At 45.2% G+C, this 25,164-nt stretch overlaps 1 protein-coding gene across 1 annotated transcript in view; it reads right to left on the bottom strand.

Annotated features, from left to right (window-relative positions):
- The window catches only part of LOC142189984 (uncharacterized), a 373,254-nt gene that overhangs the window by 20,427 nt on the left and 327,663 nt on the right, over window positions 1-25,164 (bottom strand). The window contains exon 4 of the mRNA XM_075262264.1: window positions 9,024-9,144. Coding sequence (XP_075118365.1) covers window positions 9,024-9,144 — 121 coding nt within the window. The remainder of the gene's footprint in view (window positions 1-9,023; window positions 9,145-25,164) is intronic.

The following is a 25,164-nucleotide window of genomic DNA, read 5'->3' as shown; positions in this document are numbered from 1 at the left end:
GCAAGATTGGAACTATTGTGGCTCCAGCTACCTACAGTCCTCAGCTCCACCCCAGGGTCAAACCACAACAACTAGATTTTACCCTGCAAACTATTGTGAACATTCTCCTGCAGGCCCCTTCAGACGCTCTCCTTGAAGTGGACCGAACACACAAGGCACTCGGCTCTAGACTATCAGATCAGGATAGTCCTCGAGACATTGTTTATAGAGTTCATAGTTATCAACAGAGGGTCTGCAAGGAGGCTCCACCTCTGGTTCCTGGGCCCAAGTCTCAACATGGACCCAGGCTTTGCTGGAGACATGGTGTACACTGGGAGGGTGCTCCAGATTTGAGTCTCTCACCTTTAGCCTAGAGCTCAGCAACTTCATTCCTTTAATTTTTTTTTTTTTAAATTTAGATTGTAAGCCCCATTCTTTATCAGTATGTCTTTGTAGAATGGGAGGAAATTAACGCAAACACAGGGAGAACATTCAAACTCCTTGCAGATGTTGTTCCTGGTGAGATTCGAACCCAGGACTCCAGCACTGCAAGGCTGCAGTGCTAACCTGCACCACCATGTTGCCCCCCTTTATTCCCTTAATATTTGACACTGTAACTCTGTGGTTATCTGCTCATTGAGCCTGTAGCACATACTCCTGTCCATTGTTTTACTGTTGTCATAGAAGTGTTCTATCAGTTGGTGGGATGGGGCGACGGAGTTTATTTTCTGGACAATGCCCTTATTGTATTTTCCGTTCCTCCATCACGACCCTGGCACCCAAGGGGTTCTGCCATGCAACATGTGCCCGTTAGCACCACCCGCGGCGAGATCAGAGGGTGCCGACAGGGCAATGGCTGCAAATGGTCAGGGCCCCGGATCACCATGAAAGCCTGGTTCCCCGACGTCTATAATGCCGATATAAAGTAGACATATAGTAAATGTTAATTATTAAGAATTTTGTGTGATATCACAATCTGTGTTTTTACCATAATAACAGAAACTTTCAAAATTGATCATTTTATGAAATTTTCAGCGAACTGTCCTTTTTATAACAAACAAACACAAAGTATAATGACCAAAATTTACAACAAACATAAAGTATAATGTATCACGAAAAAAAAAATCTCATTATCACCTGGCTAGGTAAATGCATTATGAAGCTATAATCCCGTAAAGTAAAAGATGTCATAATTGAAAAATGGGGTCTGAGCATTAAGGCCCAAATGACCCTGCATCATTATGGGGTTAAACTCCATAACCAAAATCCAAAGCTAAAAAAAAAAAAAATCCTGGAATTAACATATCCAGAAACCTGTAACTTTTTTTTTATATGCGTATACAAGGATGTGTAAGGCATCATTTTTTGCGGGGCCATTAGTACTTTATTCTGTTTTGGGGGATGTCTGACATTTTGATGGGTTTTATTAATTTTTTTGGGGAGGTGACTGTTCTCCCTGATGTCCCTTACAAGTCTCTTGATCTTACATTTTGAAGTCCAGTGATAAGGTGCAACACAGAGCTGTGTCCATATTGGTCTCACAGTGTATGGAAGTACAATAGCCCAGATTTACTATTGTGGTTACATCTGGACATTGGTATAAATGTAACAAATCTTTGGCACCTCCTGGCACACTAGCTTGAGTTTAAAAAATTTGACTTCCTAAACATAAGGGTTCAGATGCACAGAAAAAGGGGACATGGCTTAAATGAGCCGCAGTGTACCAAAATTATTTCATAAAATTCTGGCTCAAATTCAGTATTGGTATAAATATAGACTAGACAGGACACAGAGAGGGCAGATTTACCAATCAGCCTCAGTCACTGTGATAAATCTGGTGTACTATCAGACTGCCTATGTAACTACTAACTGCATAAGGTAGTTTAGAGGAATATGCCGAAGATGTTAAAACAGAATAGGCCGCAAAAATAGATGTGAAGAAAAAAAAAAGATCTAAATTTGGTATAAAACTTTCAGGATAATGGAATCTCTTCTGTATGAATTCTCCAATGTCTAATGAGATTGGCTTTCTCAGTAAAACATTTCTCTCATTTTGGGCATTCATATGGCTTCTCCCCTGTGTGACCTCCGATGTCTAATGAGATTGGAGTGATCAGTAAAACATTTCTCACATTGGGGGCATGAATATTTCTTCTCCCCTGTGTGAATTTTTTGATGTCTAACAAGAGATAGTTTGTGAGCAAAACATTTCTCACATTCTGAACATGAATATGGTTTCTCTCCTGTGTGAATCTTTTTATGTTCAACAAGATATGATTTCGTTGTAAAACATTTCTCACATTCTGGGCATGAGTATGGCTTCTCTCCTGTGTGAATCGTTTGATGTTTAACAAGTGTTGATTTTAGAGTAAAACATTTCTCACATTCTGGGCATGAATGTGGCTTCTCCCCTGTGTGAGTCTTTTGATGTTTAACAAGTTTTGAATTAGAGGTAAAACATTTCTCACATTCTGAACATGAATATGGCTTCTCCCCTGTGTGAGTTCTTTTGTGTGTAACAAGACTTGACTTGTGAGCAAAACATTTCCCGCATTCTGGGCATGAATATGGCTTCTCCCCTGTATGAGTTCTATGATGCATAGCAAGTTCTGAATTATAAACAAAAAACTTCTCACATTCTGGGCATGAATATGGCTTCTTCCCTGTGTGAATTCTCTGATATATAACACTTTTTTTGCGTCTCTTATTTTTCTTAACAGACTGTGATATATTAGAAGATTGATCTTTCTTCTGAAGAGCTGAGGGTATATCTGGGGTAATGGCATGTTCTTCATATGGATCTTGTGTGATACCATGATCCTCTGCTTTATAATCTGTAGATATAAGATGTCCCTCTGAGCTCCTGGTACAGTCACCTGACAAGAAGAAAACGGAATTTATTATTTTGAATAACATAACTTTATAAGTATATTCCCCACTGAGCTGCTGCTGCCTGAGACGCTTCAGACCGTGTGAAGAAGTGAAGTCAGTGGCACAGGCAGCAAACGACGGCAGCGCGGCCTACTTCATTAGTATTCACCGGAGCTGAGACGGAGGTCAGTGATAGTGAATAGTAATGAAGCGGGGCAGGAGACACCACCACTGCTCTAAGTCACTGTAGAGATACTGGTAATGTGTGAAAGAAGCGGGCCCACCCAGTCACAGCAGGAAAGGGATACAGAGATACATCACACAAGCTTAATTTCTGGTGCAAGCTACCAGCTCCCTTTTTCCTTAGAGCGCTGACAGCACCAGCACTGCTCTGATGGCGGCCCTGCCTGTCCCTGGTAGATCACCTTGCTCACATTACATAAAGGACATTCAACACAATCTAGTTACAACTTCTGAATTACTCGAGTATAAGCTGAATTTTTCAGCACAGTTTTTGTGCTGAAAAAGCCCCCCTCGGCTTATACTTGAGTCAGCAAAAAAAAAAATTAAAAAAAAAAATGTTTTTTTTTTGAGGGAGGGGGGTCTATGACCAGCCGCAATATCAATGTATAGAATCCTATTAATATTATAAAGGTGAAAGTTTGTGGGTTTGTGTGTTTGGATGTTTGTTCCTCAATCACAGCCAAACGGCTGAATGGATTTTGGGGAAATTTCACACACACATTTGCCAGGAAAAGGTAGTAGGCTACTTAAAATGTGGGTCACTCACCCCAAATCACCACCGTGACCCTCCAGGCACCTCGGGGCTCGGCTGTAGAAGCTGGCATTCTGCCAGCACTGGTCTCTCCACGCACCTCCTATTGGTGCAGGGCAGGCTGTGGGCGGGCTATAGAGGCAGGGCTGCAGCACCATAGGTTGGGGGCTGAATGTGGGCGTGCCAATTGAGCAGGGAAAGACTGAGGAAGATGGCGGCTTTCTCCGCTCGCGCATTGCATTTCGTTCGCGGCCTGCTGCTTGTGTGTGTCCTAGCGAGGCCCGGCATCAGGTTGCAATGACTCCGGGCCACGCGCGGCTGCATAGAGAACACACACAGCCAGCAGCGTGTGAACTAGGTGGACTGAGCGAGAGAGCGGTGGCCAGGGAGCGTGGCCTATGTAAGTGCTACTACACTGGGGCTGATGTACGAGGGGGACATGAAGCTGGGCGCAGAGATGGGGGGGCCAAGAAACTGGGGGCAGAGATGGGGGGACATGAGGCTGGGGGCAGAGATGAGGGGGGGCCAGAAACTGGAGGCAGAGATGGAGGGACATGAAGCTGGGAGCAGAGATTGGGGGGGGGGGGGGAGAAACTGGAGTCAGAGATTGAGGAACAAGAAACTAGGGCCAGACATGGGGGGACAAGAAACTGGGGGAAGAGATGGGGGGGGACAGATGGAGGGGACAAGAAACTAGGGGCAGTAAAGGGGGTACAAGCAACTGAAGGTGGCGATGGCGAGACAAGAAACTCGAGCCAGAGATAGGGGGAGCAAGAAACTGGGGCCACAGATGGGGGGGGGGGGACAAGAAACTGGCGGCAGAAATGTGTGGACATGAAACTAGGGGGAAAAGATGGGGACAAGAAACTGGGGGCAGAGATGGGGGGACAACACATATAAGCGGTTCAATGCCACCGCCAACCCGCAGACGAAGTCGCGGGTAACTGCTAGTCTCCCATAAAATAGTGGGGGAAAAAAAGAAGCTTTAAAAAAAAAAAATAGAAAAATAAAAGTTGTAAATCCCTCCTTTCCCTAGAATACATGCAAAAGTAGAAAATGACTGTGAAACACATACACATTAGGTATCCCTGTGTCTGAGAGTGCCCGGTGTACTGAATATAGGGGATCTGCAGTGCTCCTGTTCCGTCAGGAAAGGGTTAATAGGATCACTGCAGATCCCCTATATACAGCCAGGCTGAATTCCAAGTGGGGAAAAAAAAAAACAGTCCTCAAGCTCAGGGAAGGGGCAGACAGACAACCAAAACACCCCCTCCCCTTTCCCAGCACGTACTGCACCCAAATACTCCGACCATTTAAATTTTTGAAATTTTCCAGTAGCTGCTGCATGTCCCCCCTAGGCTTATACTCGAGTCAATAAGTTTTCCCAGTTTTCTGTGGTAAAATTAGGGGCCTCGGCTTATATTCGGGTCGGCTTATACTCAAGTATATACGGTAGTTTATCTTATCCCAACAGAAGTCAGAGAAAATATCAAATGAAATGGGATAACACATTAATAACACATGGTGTACTTGGTGTTTCCTGTTCCCGACATTAGGACTTAGTACAAAATAAGGGCCTAATTTAAAGGACCCTGATATTAAGTTCAAGCCTCTGACTACATTACTAGTTGTCCTGTCCTGATATAGATCGTCTTATCTGGACGTCTCTTCTAAGATTCCAAAGTGAAATAAGTCCAAGAGCCCAAACCACAGGAACACAATTCATGGCTGCTTAAATATGGGCACTTGGAATAATACTGTAGGATGCCGTAGATCTTACTGTATTACACCCCATACACACAATAGAATCCAAACCAGCATGCTAATCAGCCTTACGGATAAGATCTGAGGAAGGGGTGGTGCTAGCTGACCCCGAAACGTGTCATCTACTATCTGCTTAAATAAAAGTCTTTACTTTGTAAACCCGGCTCCAGTGGTCATCGTCAAGGGTGTGCTGTTTTTCTACGTTGTATTCTATAATACATATGGAGGGGGGTCCTGGCTATAGTGCAGTAAAGAAACACCCTTGCGCAACTCCTCCTGGAGCACCTTACCAGGTACTATATCCTTTTCAGCTCTCCTTTTGCACCACATCTCATGGGCAACCAAAAGAAGAAAATACCCTGTTCATCTCGTACTCTGCCTATCACATCCCTCAGTCAAAGCATTCAAACATACCTGACGGGATTGGGCTCCTCTCGTTACCACAAAAAAAAATTTATAACATGGTGTGCCCTGTAATCCAGGATCGGGATCGCTCAATCCTAACTATAACCTTTTCAACTCGCCTTATGCGCCACATCTCATGGGCAACCAAAAGAAGAAAATACCCTGTTCATCTCATGCTTCTCCTATCACATCCCCCAGGCAAAACATTCAAACATACTGTAATACAGGATCGGAACTATTGTGGATATGCTCTCTTGCGGCTTCAGCTACCTACAGTCCTCAGCTAGAAACCAGTTAGTTTCTGGAAACAGCCAAACCCCAACAGCTATACTACCCTGCAGATTATTGTAAACATTCTCCTGGGGGCCCCTTCAAACGCTGCCCTTGAACTGGACTGAACACACAAGGCACTTGACCCTAGACTATCAAATCAGGATAGTCCTCGAGACATTGTTTATAGAGTTCATAGTTATCAACAGAAGTATTGTATATACAGGTCCGCAAGGAGGTTCCACCAATGGTTCCTGGGTTCGGGTCTCAACTTGAACCCAGGCGTTGCTGGAGACATGGTGTATACTGGGAGGGTGCTCCAGATTTGAGTCTCCCACCTTCAGCCTAGTGCCCTAATCTCAGCAACTTTAGTCCCTTAATATTTGGCACTGTAACTCTGTGGTTATCTGCCATTGAGCCTGTAGGATATACTCCTGTCCATTGTCTTACTACTGTCAAAGAAGTGTTCTATCAGTTGGTGGGCTGGGGCGATGGACTTTATTTTCTGGGCAATGTTCTCATAGTATTTTCCCTTCCTCCGTTGCGCCCCTGGAGTGCAGTTAAGTGTTCTGTCGAGCTTTCTAGATGATCCCCAAGGCCTGTCATGGTGCACATAAAATATTAAAGTTTTGCTTGTTATTGCTATGTTGTGGCTAAAGATAAGCGAATCGAAGCTCCCGAAGTGGAATTAGATCAGAATTTCAGAAAATACCGTATATACTTGAGTATAAGCCGACCCGAATATATGCCTAGGGCCCCTAATTTTACCACAAAAAACTGGGAGTACAAGTCGGGGGGGGGGGGGGGGGGGGGGAATCCACCATTGCAGATAAAAAGTAGTAAACAGGGGTTAATATGAGGGACATGATGGGGTTAGCTGCAATTAATGTGAGTCACATTGAGTTACTGAAACTCAATAACCCCAAATGCCTGATGTTACTAGAAATAGTCATTCAGCAGGTACCTGTGTGTTTTACTTTCACTTTCCTGTAGCTTCCTCTCCTCCATACAACAGACATCTTCTATAAGACACAATAAATCCTGGCCACTGACTTATCTTCAGATGTTACATTCTAGTGGCTACTGGACCTTTTATGACATCACAGTCACGTGACCTACATGACAAGCCAATCACAGAGCAGTAGCACTAAAGGACCTCCCCTTTGTTTAATTTATGTAGGTCCTTGTGCTCCGTGGACCCTGACTTGAGTATAAGCCATGAAGGGCTTTTTCAGCATAAAAACTGTGCTGAAAAGGTCGGATAATACTCGAGTCTATACGGTATTCAATTTGCATCGAATCTGGATTTCCTCACACTTCGTGGTAACGAATTGCAAGTGGCATCGGGAGCGGGTGTTAGCTGTAACTGACAGCTATCACCCTGCTCCATAACCCCCAGTCAGAACACAGCTCTAAAGTTAAATTTTGTTTTTATTGTCAGTTCTGTCTGTGCTGTAAAGAGGAGCCACAGGAGACATTTCCTTATGGCTGCTTAATCAGTTATTCCTAGATATTGGCGTAGTTCTCACTCCCCTACTGTAGTTGATTGTATTCAGGAACTCAACTAAATCTGGAGAATGGAGATCTTGGTGGCGGAGGATTCCCCTGCCTCCTCTAAAGCTGTAAAGATTTGGCAGCCATGGATTCTATTTCAGGAGTCAGACATGATTTCTAACTTGATTTCCTAAACTCCTCTGTTCATGAGGGAAAGTTTCCTTCCTCTGCCAGTTCTTTTCTACACTGATGGGCCGCATTGCACCCTTTTCCTCTTCTCCTTTCCCCTCTTCCCTTTGTTGTTGGTCGTTCCTTCCTTCTATTGCCTTGCCCCATTGGTTTCCCAGTACCACAATCGTTGCCGTAGTAGTCCTACGCCCCTTCTGCCTCACTGTGGGCCACTCTTTAGAGATTACACCCCAGGGACTTCTTGTTAGGATTGCGCGTCAGGTGCAGTCAAGAGAGCAGGGTCAGAGCCTGTTCCGCTGTCAATGCTTAGTCCAGCATGCACGGGGTTATTTCCCTTGCAGATGATAGTCATGATTGGTCTGCTGACTGACAGTGGTTTCAGCCTATCGGTACTTGGCTTGGGCACCTGGGCTGGCTGATCAGGCCCGCCTTCCCTCCATTTAAGGAGGCAGGTTTGGCCCGTACGGTGCTCTAGCCTCAAATACCAAATGTCATATGATGCCGCAGTTCTGTGTGTGGCCCAGCGCTGATCTATGTTTTTGTCTTGGTCTTATGTGTTTGTGGAAGTGGGTCTCCCTTCCCCAATTTATCTTTAGTCAGAATAGTGGAGAATTCCCTAGTTTAGTTACTCTGCTACCTGTGGTGGGTGTGGCCCAGTAAAGTAACTGGGAGCACACGGTCAAGTTTGTGTTAGTCATGCAGTAACTGAAAGACTTTATATTCATTAGCAGCTGCTCTGTACTGCAAGAGGCAGTTTCCCTGTGAAGTATCAGAGCAGCACTCAGTTGGTGGTCTAGCCCGGCAATGAAGTTAACTGTCGGGCCTTGTTCACACCAGGGTGCCCTGCGGTTCAGAGCCCAGTGGGCTCCGCAGGATATTTATTATTTAGTTTTTTTTTATATATCCTACTGACCATAACACTTCTACATAGAAGTCGTAGGTTTTATTTTATACTCTTTTGTTGGTCCTTTAGGCCCAATTTCATCCCACAGTTTCAGTTCCTGTTTCTTGCTACCCCTGTTGTATTATATTTTTTGTTTTATACCTTGTCTATTATAAAACTGTCACTAAACATTGATGAAACATATTCTATACTACATTAGTTCTCACCTATAACAGTATCACACTATTATTCATGTGTATATTAGCTGAATCAGGGGATATATAGTTGGATGTGACAGAAAAGAGTCTAAAAAATTCTCCACAAAATTGTAGCAGTCGGTGACTGAATAGAATCAGTGACCCTTCTGTGCTTTATATAGTGGTGACTCCTCACCTGGGCGGGTCCCTGTAGGAATGTCCTCCTCACACTCCTCATCACCACTCACATAGGGATCTTCCTTTATTATTACAGATATAACATTAATGTCGCTGAGATCTTTAGCCTGATGGAAAATCTATGAAACAAATAATGTAAAAGTCACCGGACAAATAGGGAAGTCACAGAGAATGTTCTAGATGAGGAAAAAAGATCATTAGTCAAGCAAGGTGACAAAAATGGCCTAACAGTAGGAGATATCGGAGCTACAAAGCTGATGGTCTCCTGGAAGCTGGAAATAGATGGTACATTGATCGTTCAATGACATCCTCAAGAACATCATATATATCTATCATTGTATACTGTGTTTCCCCAAAAATAGATCACCCCCCAAAGTAAGGCATGGGGGGGAGGTTGTTGAATATAAGGCACCTCCCGAAAATAAGACGTCCCCAAAAATCATTGCAGCCTGCTGAACGCTGTGCTCCGTGTGCACAGGTATGCCGGCTGCTGCCTCAGCTGGTGTATCCAATGTTCTGGAGATGCCCGCTGTGCATATGCTGTGGGGAGTCCACTCTCCCAGCTCATCCCACAGCAGCCAGAACATTGGATACAACAGCAGAGGCAGCAGGTGGCATACCTGTGCACACAGAGCACAGCGTTCAGCCGGCTGCAATGACCACGAAGTGAGGCTCTCTGGCGTGACCGCCGGAAGCCTCGCTAAGCCTCACCCACCACTTCATCGACAAACAGCAGCACCTGCACTGCTACGAAAATGGGGAAGGTAAGTAGGATACCTTCCCCCACACACACACACTACCTATAACCAGCAGTCATGCCGGCGCTCCACTAAGGAAGGATATCAGCTGCTCCATAAGACGTCCCCCGAAAATAAGACAGGTCCTATATTTAGGACGAGAATTTAATATAAGATACGGTCTTATTTTTGGAGAAACACAGTATATATATCTAGCATAGCTAGATGTATTTCAGGTTTTGTCAATGGAGGAGATCAAATTCTACCAGATACATTTGGGGTTGTTTGTCTCTGGAAATAAAGGATCATAATAAACTAACCTGATGCTTTTTTATTCCAACCAGCAGTCTCCATAGCCAGAAGATTTTGAAAATATCCAGACAACATGTAATGTCTATGGTCAGCTTTATCCTCCATCTCCACCTCTCATTACACAAGTATAAACCATCTAATACAGCTGGATAACCCAAGACTGACCACAAGGACTTCACAGCCCGTCTACACATCATAGGGAATATCTCCATCTACCTGATCATCATCCTGTGGAAGAAGAGGACTGGGACATCTCTCCGGTGTTGTCCTCTTACTGGATCTACCTGTAGGAAACACAGACAGGGACCGAATTCATTCTGTACATACAAATAATGGAAGTCCATGTGTATATAGTCATGTCTATTACCTGCTGATGTGAGGGGCTGGTGGTCCTCCATCATCACCTCCTTGTACAGATCCTTGTGTCCTTCTAAATACTCCCACTCCTCCATGGAGAAATAGACAGCGACATCCTGACACCTTATAGGAACCTGACAACACAATGATACAGTCATCACCCCGACCCCTCCAGTTACTGTATAATGTCCCAGCATTCCCAGCAGTGTCACCTCTCCAGTCAGCAGCTCCAGCATCTTGTTGGAGAGTTCTAGGATCTTCTGTCTATTGATCTCCTCCTGTATCAGGGGGTGAGGTGGAGGCCCCAGGATTGGGCTCAGGGTTCCTCCATATCCTTCATACGCAGGAGCCTGACAGCACCCACTAGAGGTCTTCTTCACTACTGTGTAATCCTGGTTATGGGGAGACACATTAAAGGGATTCTACCATTTAAACACTTTTTGTTCTCGTTCACATGTCGGATGCCTCCAGTGCTGCGAGAGAATTCATTTGCAACCCAACAAAAAACGGATTTTTCACTGAACGGCAGGCCAGAGATGACTTATAGAGGTAGGAGACAAATATCCTTTCTTAAGGCTATTCCGACATGTGAACGAGAAAAAAAAAAGTGTTTAAATGGTAGAATACCTTTAATAAATCTCACTACATACATGTCCAGAGTCCATCACCTCTCCAGTCATATCATCTGTTATTACTATAGATAAGAATGATGTCATGATGACATCATCAGAATCTCTCACCTCTCCAGTAAGCTGGTAGATGATCTCTAGGGTGAGATTTAATAGACTTTCCGCCATCTTGTTTCTGTCTCTTTCCATCCTTGATGGATCAATCAGGAATATTCTCTTATATAGAAGATACTGAGAGGATTCTATATTGTAGGAACCTGAATGGAGAGAAGATGAGACAATGTAATCACTACACGGAATCCCATGGAATAAATAGAAGAGCTGAATCCCATTATTATCACCACCTCCTACTTCTGACGTCGGCAGCGTGTAGCTCAGGAAGGGAGTGACTTGTTGTGGGCCGGCTTGGTGGGTATATAAGGTGTGTGATAGGCTGAACAGAATCTCATTGTTGTCTCGGGTAAAGGGGACGATTTATCAGAGTTGCACAAGGGATGATTATTCGCTGTTGGGCCAAGGGTGACAGTATTTCTCCGACAGCGCAGGTTGTGAACTGTTCACGCGCTGCTTTGGTGAAAGTGTATTGTGAGTGGAGAAATGGCGCCATTGGGAATAACCAACATGAAGACTGTGGAGAATCACGTGCCACTGATGTGACAACAGGTTCATGGTAGAGATGAGCGAACCGATTCATTATGAGCTGAAGTTAACCCGAATATTCCAAATAGTTAATTTCTTTTTTTTACAAACTGAATACTTTGCGATTTGTGTATGTAAAATGGCCTTTGTGACGTTCATTGCCCAGTGAACATACAGAGGAGACGTGTCTATGACATGGGCTGGGGTTCTAACATTGCCTTGCAGCCAATAATAAAGTAGGTGGAGACCTTAAAGTACTGATGTAACAAACATAACATAAGATTTTAGCTGAGGAGCACAGGGCCATTTTGGGATGCGTTCAAGCCGAGAGACACTTATGTTATCATCATCACTGCTTGTTCCAAAGAAATTGCTCCATTTTCTACTGGAAATTAACAACAACAGTGCAACAGAGCTACAGAATAGAAGGAGGAGGACGAGTGGAGGGAAGTGTAGTTTTATGCTCACAGTCAACCACTCTCTCGTTAGAAACTCTTTCATCCCTTGGTATCTCAGACCTGGCCCTATCCCGGATCTCCTCATACCTCACCAACTGCACATTCAGAGTCTCCCACTCGTATACCACCTCTTCAGCATGGCCTCTTTCTGTAGGTGTCGCCCAAGGCTCTGTCCTAGGACCCCTCTTGTTCTCCACCTACACCCTTGGCCTGGGTCAACTCATAGAATCTCATCGTTTTCAATAGCATTGCTATGCTGACAAGACTCAAATATACATCTCTGGACCAGACATTACCTCTCTGCTGGCCGGAGTTCCAGAGCGTCTAGCAGCTGTAGCTTCCTTTCTCTCCTCCCGCTTTCTCAAACGCCACATGGACAAAACGGAGTTCATTTTTGCCCCACCATGTACAGCCTCTCTACCTGACTCATCTATCAAAGTTAATGGAACCACGCTTACCCTGTCCCATGGGTTCTTTGCCTTGGGATAACCCTGGACTCCGACCTATCCTTCAAGTCGCACGTTCAAACCCTCAACACCTCCTGCCGCCTCCAACTCAAGAAGATCCATCTAATCTGTTCATTTCTCACCCCAGAAACTGCAAAGATGCTAGTCCATGCCCTCATAATCTCCTGCTTAGATTACTGTAACACCCTTCTCCATAACCTCCTGGTGAATACTCTTGCCCCCCCCCTCCAGTCCACCTTAAACTGTGCTGCTCGCTTAATACACCTCTCTTCATCGGCCGCTCCACTCTGCCAATCCCTTCACTGCCCAGCGAATTGAGTTCAAGTTACTGACACTAACATACAAAGCCATACAAACCTGTCCCCTCCATATATATCTGACCTAATCTCCCACTACCTGCCTACACGTAACCTCAGATCCTCCAAGGACCTCCTACTCTGTTTGGCTCTTATCCGCTCTACACACAACCGTCTCCAAAATTTCTCCCATGCATCCCCCATACTCTGGAACTTTTTACTAAGATACATTAGACTGACCTCCACAATCACAGGCTTCAAGAAGGCCTTGAAGACTCCTCTATTCAGGAAGGCCTACAACCTCCAATAACACTATCCCCGCACTGCCATCTGTACAGTCTCTACCCTCACCTTCTGTCTCTACCCCCTTCCCTCATAGATTGTAAGCCCTCTCGGGCAGGACCTGCTATTCCATTGTGCCAGGTGGGCATTGTTAGTATTATATTCATTTGTATAGTTTGTGTAACGTATGTAAACCCCCAAATGTAAAGCACCATGGGATTAATATAATAATGTAAAGCACCATGGAATTAATGGTACATCCTATTAATATTATAAATGTGAAAGTTTGTGAGTTCGTGAATTTGTGGGTTTGTGTGCTCGTCCGATTTGGCTGCAAGTTTCCACAAACATAGTTAATACACCCGATTGCGCAATAGGCTACTTTTCGTCACAATAGCGCACATACGTTTGTGCCAGGACTCCCACAAAACCCAATCTCACACCACCATCTCTGCAATCTCACACACTTTGGACCATAGCAAGCCCCAAAATACATATTGCCCTCTACAGCCTAGCCCCTAACCCCACACAATCTCATATACATATACTTTACCACTTTGCCCCTCACTTTAACGATACTCCAGGAGGCTCTCTTTAACGCTCCGGAGCAGCCATGTTTGCCGACCCCCACCGCTCTGACAATCCGCGACACTGCCCACCCATGTCAATACCCCTAGGTGGTCTAATAAATGCAAAAAAAAATAAAAATAAAATAAAATAAAAAAGTATTACAAATTCCAATCACCCCCCTTTCCCTAGAACACATATAAAAGTAGTTAAATACTGTGAAACGCATATATGTTAGGTATCCCTGTGTCCGAAATGGCCCGCTCTACAAAGCTATACAAATATTTTGCCTGGACGCTTAACGCCGTAGCGGCAAACATACTGAAAAGTCCAAAACCCGCTGTTTTTTCACTATTTTCATTATCATACAAATATCAATCAAAAGTGCTCAAACCAATAGCAACCGAAAATGCAACAACTAAAAACTACACCCGGCCCCGCAAAAAAACACATCCCCGACACAGACAAATAAAAAAGTGACTGCTGTCAGAATATGGCAACTTTTAAAAACAAAAAAAGGGCAACACACTACCGGCAGAAAATAACAAATCATACAATGTCGTATATCGAGGTCTATTAACTTCAAATACTTCTGTCCCAAAGTCACTATGTACAGTTTATACCAACACCGTATAGCAACTGAAATACTAATTAGCTTCAACACAAAAGTCTCACATATTCTCTGAATTAAAGCAAAAACAAGATACAAAGTTACATTTCATATCCCATCCCTTATACACAGTACGAAAACCTTACCCGCACCTGTATATACCCACTTTTACAATCACCGCAGATGAAGTCGCGGGTACCAGCTAGTTATAAATAAACAATACTAATGATCAATTACAGGCATAGAAATCATAAGAGTGAGGAGGGAGAATTTCTGCGCTGTGCTTTTGTGGCATACCAGAGCTGGTTGTGGCTGGGCTGAGGTGATCTCTGGTATAACTGTATTACATTATATAGCCTAGGTTATGGGGATAATGTCACTCCTTGAGGAGAGACCACCATATCAGGCGTGTGGAGTCTTACAAAAAGCCATTTTAGCTCCACTAGGGGAATTATGGGAAAAATATGCAAATCTGTTTCTCAAACTGTAAATAGGGAAACAGTGCCTCTGTTTGCTGCCCTCTAGGGGTAGCTCTCTTGAACATCATGCACGATTTTCCAACAAGCCTTTACTGCAATGATGCGGGATTTTGCCAAGTCAGTATCCCAGCTGTGTGACATAGCAGGAAATCCTGAGCCTCACCAGACAGCGACACTTAGTGAGTCTCACACATACATTACACCTCCCATAGGATTAAATAGTAACCAAATGTCCAATGGGAGGACATCATCTGGGTAAAGGGGAGGAGTCAGCTGATCACTGGCTCCCATAGTAACATCCCTTTAAGAAGTTCCTGTGTGTGTGTTAGTGAGGAGATGGTGGAGTTAGGAGGATGAGGTGAGAAGTGTGGAGTCCTGTGAAATAAACAGCGAACTTAGTCCAGGTATATCAAGTTCTAGAAAGGCTCAGGAAGTTTGAAGAGCTTACAATACTGTGAAAGAGGCCATTTTCTTGTGGCCGTTGGGCATGCACAGTCGCCTTTGCCCTAGGCTCGAGGCCTAGAAGTTTGAAGCCAGCGCTGGAAGAAGACACAAAGAGAGGCCGTTCCAGAAGAAGATGGAGGCGGCGCTGGAGAGTTCTCTCGCAGCATTGGCGACGCCCCCAGTGCTGTGAAAGAACTAATTTGCATACCGAGGAAAACCGGGATTTATACTGAACGGCTGCGCGGAGAAGACATCTAAAGGTAGGAGAAGAATAGCCTTTCTTAAGGCTATGCCGACGTGTTAGTCACAAAAAATTGAGTTTTAATGATAGGATCCCTTTAAGTCCAGGTCCCTCAGTCAGCGCTCCGCCTCCTCTGCCAGTGCCACAGCAACAAGTAGCCAGAGGACGAGCAGCAACATCAGCAGCCAGTACAGTATCTTGAACATGAGGAACCAGAAATGTTGCACCTCGCAACACCAACCAGACCCACCACAAGCAACCGACACCCACTGACTGCACCAGCAGGTACAGTCATAACTAGATGGTTCCTTTGTTCCAGTAGGTACAGTCATAACTAGATGGTTCCTTTGTTCCAGCGGGTACAGTCATAACTAGATTGTTCCTTTGTTCCAGCGGGTACAGTCATAACTAGATGGTTCCTTTGTTCCAGTAGGTACAGTCATAACTAGATTGTTCCTTTGTTCCAGTAGGTACAGTCATAACTAGATGGTTCCTTTGTTCCAGTAGGTACAGTAATAACTAGATGGTTCCTTTGTTCCAGTAGGTACAGTCATAACTAGATTGTTCCTTTGTTCCAGTAGGTACAGTCATAACTAGATGGTTCCTTTGTTCCAGTAGGTACAGTCATAACTAGATTGTTCCTTTGTTCCAGTAGGTACAGTCATAACTAGATGGTTCCTTTGTTCCAGTAGGTACAGTAATAACTAGATGGTTCCTTTGTTCCAGTAGGTACAGTCATAACTAGATGGTTCCTTTGTTCCAGTAGGTACAGTCATAACTAGATGGTTCCTTTGTTCCAGCAGGTACAGTCATAACTAGATGGTTCCTTTGTTCCAGTAGGTACAGTCATAACTAGATGGTTCCTTTGTTCCAGTAGGTACAGTCATAACTAGATGGTTCCTTTGTTCCAGCAGGTACAGTCATAACTAGATGGTTCCTTTGTTCCAGTAGGTACAGTCATAACTAGATGGTTCCTTTGTTCCAGCGGGTACAGTCATAACTAGATTGTTCCAGTAGGTACAGTCATAACTAGATGGTTCCTTTGTTCCAGTAGGTACAGTCATAACTAGATGGTTCCTTTGTTCCAGTGGGTACAGTCATAACTAGATGGTTCCTTTGTTCCAGCAGGTACAGTCATAACTAGATGGTTCCTTTGTTCCAGTGGGTACAGTCATAACTAGATGGTTCCTTTGTTCCAGCAGATAACTCTGACCCCATGAAATTCTAGGCCATTAGGTTAGAGCAGCAGAAGGATCTGGCTGAGTTTGCCATGGGAATTTTTGCCAATCCTCAAGTGTAGTTGCTGAAAGGGTGTTCAGTGTTGCCCGGGGTGTTGTAATGTCTAGAAGGACCAAACTGTAAACTGACAGCAAGTTAAAAATTACTTTTCTCAAAATGAATCCGGCATGGATCAATGAGGATTGTCACACACCTCCGGCTGATACCACGGAATAGAGCTGCCACTATCTGCTGTATAATGTTCCATTTACTGTACTGCTGATGGCTGCTACTCTGAAACAGCTGGACATCACCTCTTGTATCCATCACATTATTCCATACTGTACTCCCCCCCATGTTGTCACAGCTACCACCACTGCCATGACTCAAGCAGACATGACCTGTGGCCTGGTCCATCACATTCTACTATACCACACTGCCGGTGCCAAGAGGGTTGGTATAAAATACTAAAACCAAGATAGAATGTAAAAGGTCCCCATGTCAAAATAACCTGTTGTGTGAGGTGATCAAAATCAAAGGAACCAAAAACAAATTTGCTGGATGAACATAAACTGGTGGGGGTATTTATGGCCTTCTCTGGATCTGCTCCTGTATGTGGAAGGCAATTGCAACCGATCCAAATATGAATCCATCACTGCAGATCACATACACCAATACATGCTGATTGCCCTTCCTGGGGCAAATGGAATCTTCCAGCAAGATAATATGACATATCACACAGGAAGAAATAACCTTATCCCAACCACTTTCCTGGTCCCCTATTTCCCCAATCTAATTGGGCGTCTGTGGAACCACCTCGATCATTGTCTTCAGGCTGCTGACCTTTTCCCATGCATCCTATAGAATATGTGAGATGAACTTCATGTTACTTAAATATGGGGCTACTTCCTGAATATCTTGTCATGGCAGCTAATCTACATCTGAGGTCAAACCTTTACATGACCACTGAAAGGAATCAGTGGCCACGGTAATGACGCCAACTTGTGCGGCACATGATGTCGCTGGAATCACAGGTAGCAGTGGTCATGTGACGTACCGTACCAACTGGCAACACTGCCGCAAACAGTGTGAAACTCCTAAAGAACCCCTGAAATCAGCCAAACCCTAACACAACTAGAATTAAACTGGTGGCAGATGAAGGGGGGGGGGGCATTAAACTGGGGCAACTGTGGGGTAGCTGAAGGGAGAGATGTCTGGCTCTACAGTAGTTGCCCTCAGTTTAAACTGGGACACGAGGAGAGGGACTGCATACTGTGGGGCAATTGGAGAAGAACAATATAATGTGGGGGTCATACAATATTAGGGTGACTGTAGGAGCATTATATGGTTTTGGCAGTACAAAGAAAAATGGGGGAGAATGGGCAGAAACAGTGTAGCTGTGTGCACAGCTAAATTTGCCATGGTGTGCATTGAACGCTGATGTTGTCCCTCTTTCTGTCCTGAAAATTGGAAGATATGCATGTATGGTAGTATTATACTGTGTGGGGGCCACAAGGAGGACATTATACCATGTAGGGGCCACTAACCGGTCTTTATACTGTGTGTGATTCTGGATTATTTTCTCTCTCTAGATTCGGAGGATTTACAGGGAGATTCCCTTTCTATTACTCGGCTCCACTGGGAAGTTTGGGCGTCCATTAGTGTCCATGTAGTGCAGATACATATGGAGCTACAGAGGAGGGGGGAGGGAGGAGAACATGTGGCCAGTACTAGGGGGCGACACCGAGCCAAAAGTCTGACCATAGAAGAGGCTGCAGCCTGGAAATGAGGGAGACTGAATGTATGAGAAGGGGCTGAGAGCGAGCACTTACCTCCTCGGGTACAGCAGCCGTCTGCTCACAGGACCTGTGTGATGTCATAGGTGTGGGAGGAGTCACAGAATCACATGACCAGAAGTCTATGCAGAGCTGTTTTAATTAGGGTTGTGACTAAATACTAGACTCCGTAAGGACCTGGTCCTTACGGCGTCTAGTATTTAGCCAGCTCAGTGTGAGTTGTCTATTTCCCATTACTGGTAAGGACCTTTTTGCCCCCTAGTGGTCGGGTCCTTAACTGAGATAGTATTTAGCCATCTCACACTGAACTGACTATTTACTATACTCCGTAAGGACCTTTTCTATGTATCCTATACTTACAAGGTTTCGTACTGGTGAGGTCCTTTCCAGTGATAGTATTTCACTGTCTCATACTGAACTGACTATTTACTATACTCCGTAAGGACCTTTTCTATGTATCCTATACTTACAAGGTTTCATACCGGCGAGGTGCTCTCCAGTGATAGTATTTCACTGTCTCATACTGAACTGGCTATTTACTATACTCCGTAAGGACCTTTTCTTATGTCTCACACTGTATCCATGTATCATATACTGTACTTAGGAGGTGTCAGATGCTATAAGATAGTATATAGTCAGTGTATGAAGAGATCTGTGAGGAAAGAGAACATGTTGTGTTGTTTGACGGTCCGTGACCCGGATATGTGAATCCCCTCATTGAATGTAAGGCTGCCATGTGATGACATGGCCATTATTCAGTGTGGTGTGAATGTAGGCTTATAATATGAGTACTGTATACTGCTTATATGTAGTAGATAACCGCTGTATTACCCAGAAGCTGCACGGCTTGTAACATCGGCAGCAGTTTTGTGAGTGAAGCCGCTGTTTTCCGGTAATATCCAGTATTGACTATACAATTGTATAGTAAACTGTGCTGAATGTATGTTAGGACGGGTTCACACCTGCGTCCGGTCTCCGCTTTGCAGGTTTCCGTCTTCTGCCTGAGAAACTGGACAGGAGACGAAAACTGGCAGTCACTTTTCATTTGAATGGGTTTGCAAAGTGTCCGCCCGTGATCGTCTTCTGGTCTGCGTGGCTAAACCGTTTTTTTTTTAACTGGACACAAAGTCGGACATGCGGGACATTTTGTCTGGTTAAAAAATAAAAAACGTTTTCATCGCGGAAATCTGAAGATGCTCACCAGCGGACACTGAATTCCGGGATTCCATCAGGGTTTCTGGGGCACAAGACGGAAACTCACAAAGCAGAGACCGGGGCGCAAGTGTGGAGCCGCCCTTAGATCAGTCCTATTTTGTGTGGCCTCAGCCTAGAGTTACATGAAGGTATAAATTAAAGGGATTATTGGGACTATGATATTGATCGCTGCGGTCTCTTCTCTACTTACCAAACACAGCGCCATCACTGTATAGAGGCCGTGCTGAGTATTACAGCTCATCCCCATTCATTTCAATTAGAATGAACAGCAACATGGCCGTGTGACGTACAGATACTACCTGAGTAGAAGTGGAGCTCAACAGCATATTCCTAGAATACTTCTTTAGGCTAAGGCCCCACGCTGCAGAAACGCAGCTTTATTTGCTGCAGTTTTTTGAGCCAAAGCCAGGAGTGGATTGTGCAAAAAGTAGAAGTATAAGAACTTCCTATATATTTCCCATTCCTCTTGTAGCCATTCTTGGCTTTGGCTCAAAAAACTGCAATAAAAAAAAAGCTGCGTTTCCACAACGTGGGGTCTCAGGCTTAAGGATCTCCATAGTGGAGTTACTTAATTACTGCCTCCAGGTACCTCACATATTAGCAACCCTTAGGGTGAGTCAACACGGAGTAAAGTGCCGCGTGATGTGGCACGTATACGCCGCGTGAGCTTTTGCAGGCCGTATATGCTCCCATTGATTTCAATGGGAGCCGGCATCGTATACGCGGCGCTATTTTGTGGCTGTGATTTTGCGGCCGCAAAATAGCACCGCGTATACGATCCCGGCTCCCATTGAAATCAATGGGAGTGTATATGGCCCGCAAAAGCTCACGCGGCGTATACGTGCCACATCACGCGGCACTTTACTCCGTGTGAACTCACCCTAAGGGTTGCTAATATGTGAGGTCCGTCCTCCGTCTCCCGTCCGGTGTCCTTAATGGGATTTTTGTAACATTCTAGTCAATGGGAACAGACGCAGGAGGATGAGGAGGCTCCACCTATGTCTGTTGCTCTCATCCTATGACAGATGACAGTAACGGATATGCATAACAGTAGTGTGAACGTAACCTTACTTCATCATGTTCTAAGTCTTCCACTACTGTATGCAGAGATCTTGTTGTGCCTTGTTGCTTTGGTGACACAAGGGGGGGGGGGGGAAGGGGTTAAGTTATGGCTAATTGGCTACTAAGTTATGACTTACTATTAAAGTTATGACACTCAGAAAACACTATTTACACTTATTTTTATTAAATTTTATTTTGCGGGCAAAAAAATAAAAAAATACATAAAGTAAAAACAACAAAATAACAGCAAAACATGAACCAACTCAGAGGTCACTTTTTAAAGGGATCCTATCATTCAAATGCATTTTTTTATGACTAACACGTCGGAATAGCCTTAAGAAAAGCTATTCTTCTCCTACGTTTCCTTGTCTTCTCTGCACCGCCGTTCGCCTGAAATCCCATTTTTTTGTCTGTATGCAAATTAGTTCTCTCGCAGCACTGGGGGCGGGCCCCAGCGCTCAAACAGCACTGGGGGCGTCCCCAATGCTGCGAGAGAGCTCTCTCCAGCGTTGCCTTCATCTTCGTCAGCAACGGCCTCTTCATCTTCTTCCGGTGCGCGGTAGGTCAAAATTCAACTCATGCACAAGTCGGCTTTGCCAGCGGGCCTCGGCCATTTGTTTGTGGCCGCTTACGCGAGCAGGCGCAGTACACTCCTGTAGTTCTATGGAGTTCTTACTGTGCCTGCTCGTGTAAGCAGCCACAAAAAAAGGGCCACCCACATGTGAAGTTGGCTCTGCCCAAGGCCCACTGGCAGAGCAGACTTGCGCACGCGTTGAATTTTGACCCACTGCGCACCGAAAGAAGACGAAGAGGCCGTTGCTGATGAAGATGGAGGCAGCACTGCAGAGAGTTCTCTCGCAGCATTAGGGCCGCCCCCAGTGCTGTCTGAGCGCTGGGGCCCGCCCCCAGTACTGCAAGAGAACTCATTTGCATACTGACAAAAACCAGGATTTCAGGCAAACGGCGGCGCAGAGAAGACAATGAAACGTAGGAGACGAATAGCCTTTCTTAAAAGGATCCTATCATTTAAACACTTTTTTTTTGTAGTTGACACATCGGAATAGCCTTAAGAAAGGCTATTCGTCTCCTACCTTTATCCGTCGTCTCCGGCCCGCAGTTCGGTAGAAATACCAGGTTTTTGCTGTATGCAAATGAGTTATTTCGCAGCACTGGGGGCGTCCCCAATGTTGCCAGAGAATTTTCTTCAGCGACACCTCCATCTTCAACAGCAACGACCTCTTCTACGTCTTCTTTCGGCTGGGGTCACACTCCGGTGCCTGCGCAGTCTGCTCTGCCATTGGGACGCAGGCAAGAGCAGAGTGCACAGGCTGGCCGGCGGCCATTATTTTGGAGGCCACTACGTGCGCATCCACAGTACGCTCCTGTAGTTGTATGAAGAACAGGAGCCTACTGCGTATGCGTGCGTAGCGGCCTCCAAAAAAATAGCTGCCAGCCGGCCTGTGCACTCTGCTCTTGCCTGCGTCCCAATGGCAGAACTGACTTCGCAGGCGCCGGAGTGTGACCCAAGAGAAGATGCAGAAGAGGCGGGTGCTGTTGAAGATGGAGGCGTCGTTGGAGAGAGTTCTCTGGCAGAATTGGGGACGCCCCCAGTGCTGTCTGAGCGCTGCTGCGAAAGAACTCATTTGCATACCGGTAAAAAACTGTATTTCTACCGAATGACGGGCCGGAGACGACGGATAAAGGTAGGAGACGAATAGCCTTTCTTAAGGCTATTCCGACGTGTCAGCTAAAAAAAAAGTGTTTCAATGATAGGATCCCTTTAACCCCTTCCCGCCGATGGCATTTTTTGATTTTCGTTTTTGACTCCCCTCCTTCTAAACCCCATAACTTTTTTATTTCTCCGCTCCCAGAGTCATATGAGGTCTTAATTTTTGCGGGACAATTTTTTCTTCATGATGCCGCCATTAATTATTCTATATAATGTACTGGGAAGCAGGAAAAAAATTCAGAATGGGGTGGATTTGAAGAAAAAATGCATTTCTGCGACTTTCTTACGGGCTTTGGTTTTACGGCGTTCACTGTGCAGCCGAAATGACATGTCCCCTATATTCTGTGTTTCGGTACGGTTCCAGGGATACCACATTTATATGGTTTTATTTACATTTTGACCCCTAAAAAAAATTCCAAAACGGTGTTAAAATTTTTTTTTTCTAAAAGTCGCCATATTCCGACGGCCGTAACTTTTTTTATACGTAAGTGTACGGGGATGCATAGGGCGTCTTTTTTTGCGGGGCCAGGTGTACTTTTTAGTTCTACCATTTTCGGGAAATGTTATTGCTTTGATCACTTTTTATTCAAATTTTTATCAGAATTAAAACAGTGAAAAAACGGCGGTTTGGCACTTTTGACTATTTTTCCTGCTACGGCGTTTACCAAACAGGAAAAATATTTTTATAGATTTGTAGAGCGGGCGATTTCGGACGCGGGGATACCTAACATGTATATGTTTCACAGTTTTTAACTACTTTTATATGTGTTCTAGGGAAAGGGGGGTGATTTGAACTTTTAATACTTTTTATATTTTTTTTTACTTTTTTTTATTTTTTTTTTGCATTTATTAGACCCCCTAGGGGTGTTGAACCCCAGGGGGTCTGATCACTAATGCAATGCATTACAATGCTAATGCATTGCAAAAAATCATCATCTCTTTTGCAGGCTGTATACACCAGCCTGCAAAAGAGAGAATTTGCAGACTGGCTGGGAGCCCTTAACAAGGCTCCCGGCTGTCATGGCAACGGGGGGTCGGCCCTGGAGCATGCTCCAGGAGCCGGCGATCCTTGCCAAAATGGCGGCACCCATGCGCCGCCGGGAAAATGGCGCCTCCGGCGCCTTTGACAGCAGCGCCGGAGAGGTTAATGCCTCCGATCGGTCCGGGGACCGATCGGAGGCATTAGAGCCGGGTGTCTACTGCTTAAAGCAGTAGACACCCGGCGGCTATGGCGGCCGCCCGGCTCCCGGGCGGTCGCCATAGTTACAGACCCGACACGCGCCGTACTATTACGGCGCATGTCGGGAAGGGGTTAAGGCTATTCCGACGGGTTAGTCATAAAAAAATGCGTTTGAATGATAGGATCCCTTTAAATAATTGTACCACTTCCTGACATCCGTAATAGTACATGTCGGACCTTTAAAGATGGCGGCCATCATAGCCACTGGGTCTTCAGAGTATTGTATAATGGAGACCCGATACTAATGAGTGCAGCTATAACTACATCCAGGTATATCCCTCTATCCCCGATGTCCCTCCAGTGTACCCCACATTACTAACAAGCCCCGCACTGTCCTCCATGTCCCTCCAGTGTACCCCCACACTGTTACTATCCCCCATGAACCTTAAAGAGCAGCCATTCCATTAAAACTGGTGTGCAAAACACCCAAACTCTTATCACCCCTGTGCATGATGCCCACGGGGAGGGGTTACCTTGTGGTCACCAGATAGCTCCTATAAGCCTGCCCCCGCAATGCTAGCATTTCACCAATATCCATATATTTCCTGTGCACCCCCTCACAAGCATTCTGCATCTCTCTAGTGCACCCCCATAGTGTTAAGCACTCCACAGCTCAGAGCCCCCCAAACAAGTTTCCCACAGCTCCCCATGTGTCTATTAAGGCTGAAGCCCAACGTGGCAGAAACACCACAGCAAAAACCGCAGCGTTTACAGTCCCTGCAAAGTGGATAGGAGTCTAGCGAATCCCATCCACAAATATCAGAAAAATACCTGGGGAGTTTATGGACGTTGCAGCACATGGAAACTAGATCTATGGAAACGCTGGCAGACTCCCTATAAGTAAATCGAAAGTGGAAAGTCTGCAGAGGAAAACTGCGCATTTTATGTGAAAGGCCTTGTGGGAAGATCGCAATGTGTTTCCACAGAGGTTTTCCTGCAGGGCTTTTTGGCTGTGGCCCCCTATGTGGGGCTTTAACCTAAAGTACATTGTCAATCACCTCTGCACCGCCAATGGAGGAGTTTCTATGTACCTCTTATGCAAACCTTAGGCCGGGTTCACATGGGGTATTTTGGACCGGAACCTGAGGCGGAGGCTGCCTCAGGTTTCGGTACAAAATACGGGTAGCCGCAACTGGATGTCGGTGCAGCGCACTCCGCTCCGTATTAGGTCCAAATGAATGGGCCTAGTCGGGAGGACGGAGTGTTATCAGGCGGATTTGCGAGGTAACTCGGCCTGAAGAATGAGCATGTCCGTTCTTTTTTCCAGGAGCTGGAACAAACGGCTCTCAGAACAAAGAACAGACCGGTTCCTATTCATTCCAATGGTAGCTGTCATTTTGGTCAGGATTTTGAGGTGGATA

This window comes from Leptodactylus fuscus, chromosome 1 (assembly GCF_031893055.1).
Source record: "Leptodactylus fuscus isolate aLepFus1 chromosome 1, aLepFus1.hap2, whole genome shotgun sequence".
In the NCBI taxonomy this organism is placed as follows: Eukaryota; Metazoa; Chordata; class Amphibia; order Anura; family Leptodactylidae; genus Leptodactylus; species Leptodactylus fuscus.
The sequence above is the reverse complement of the archived record's forward strand: the minus strand, read 5'-3'. Positions and strand labels throughout refer to the sequence as shown.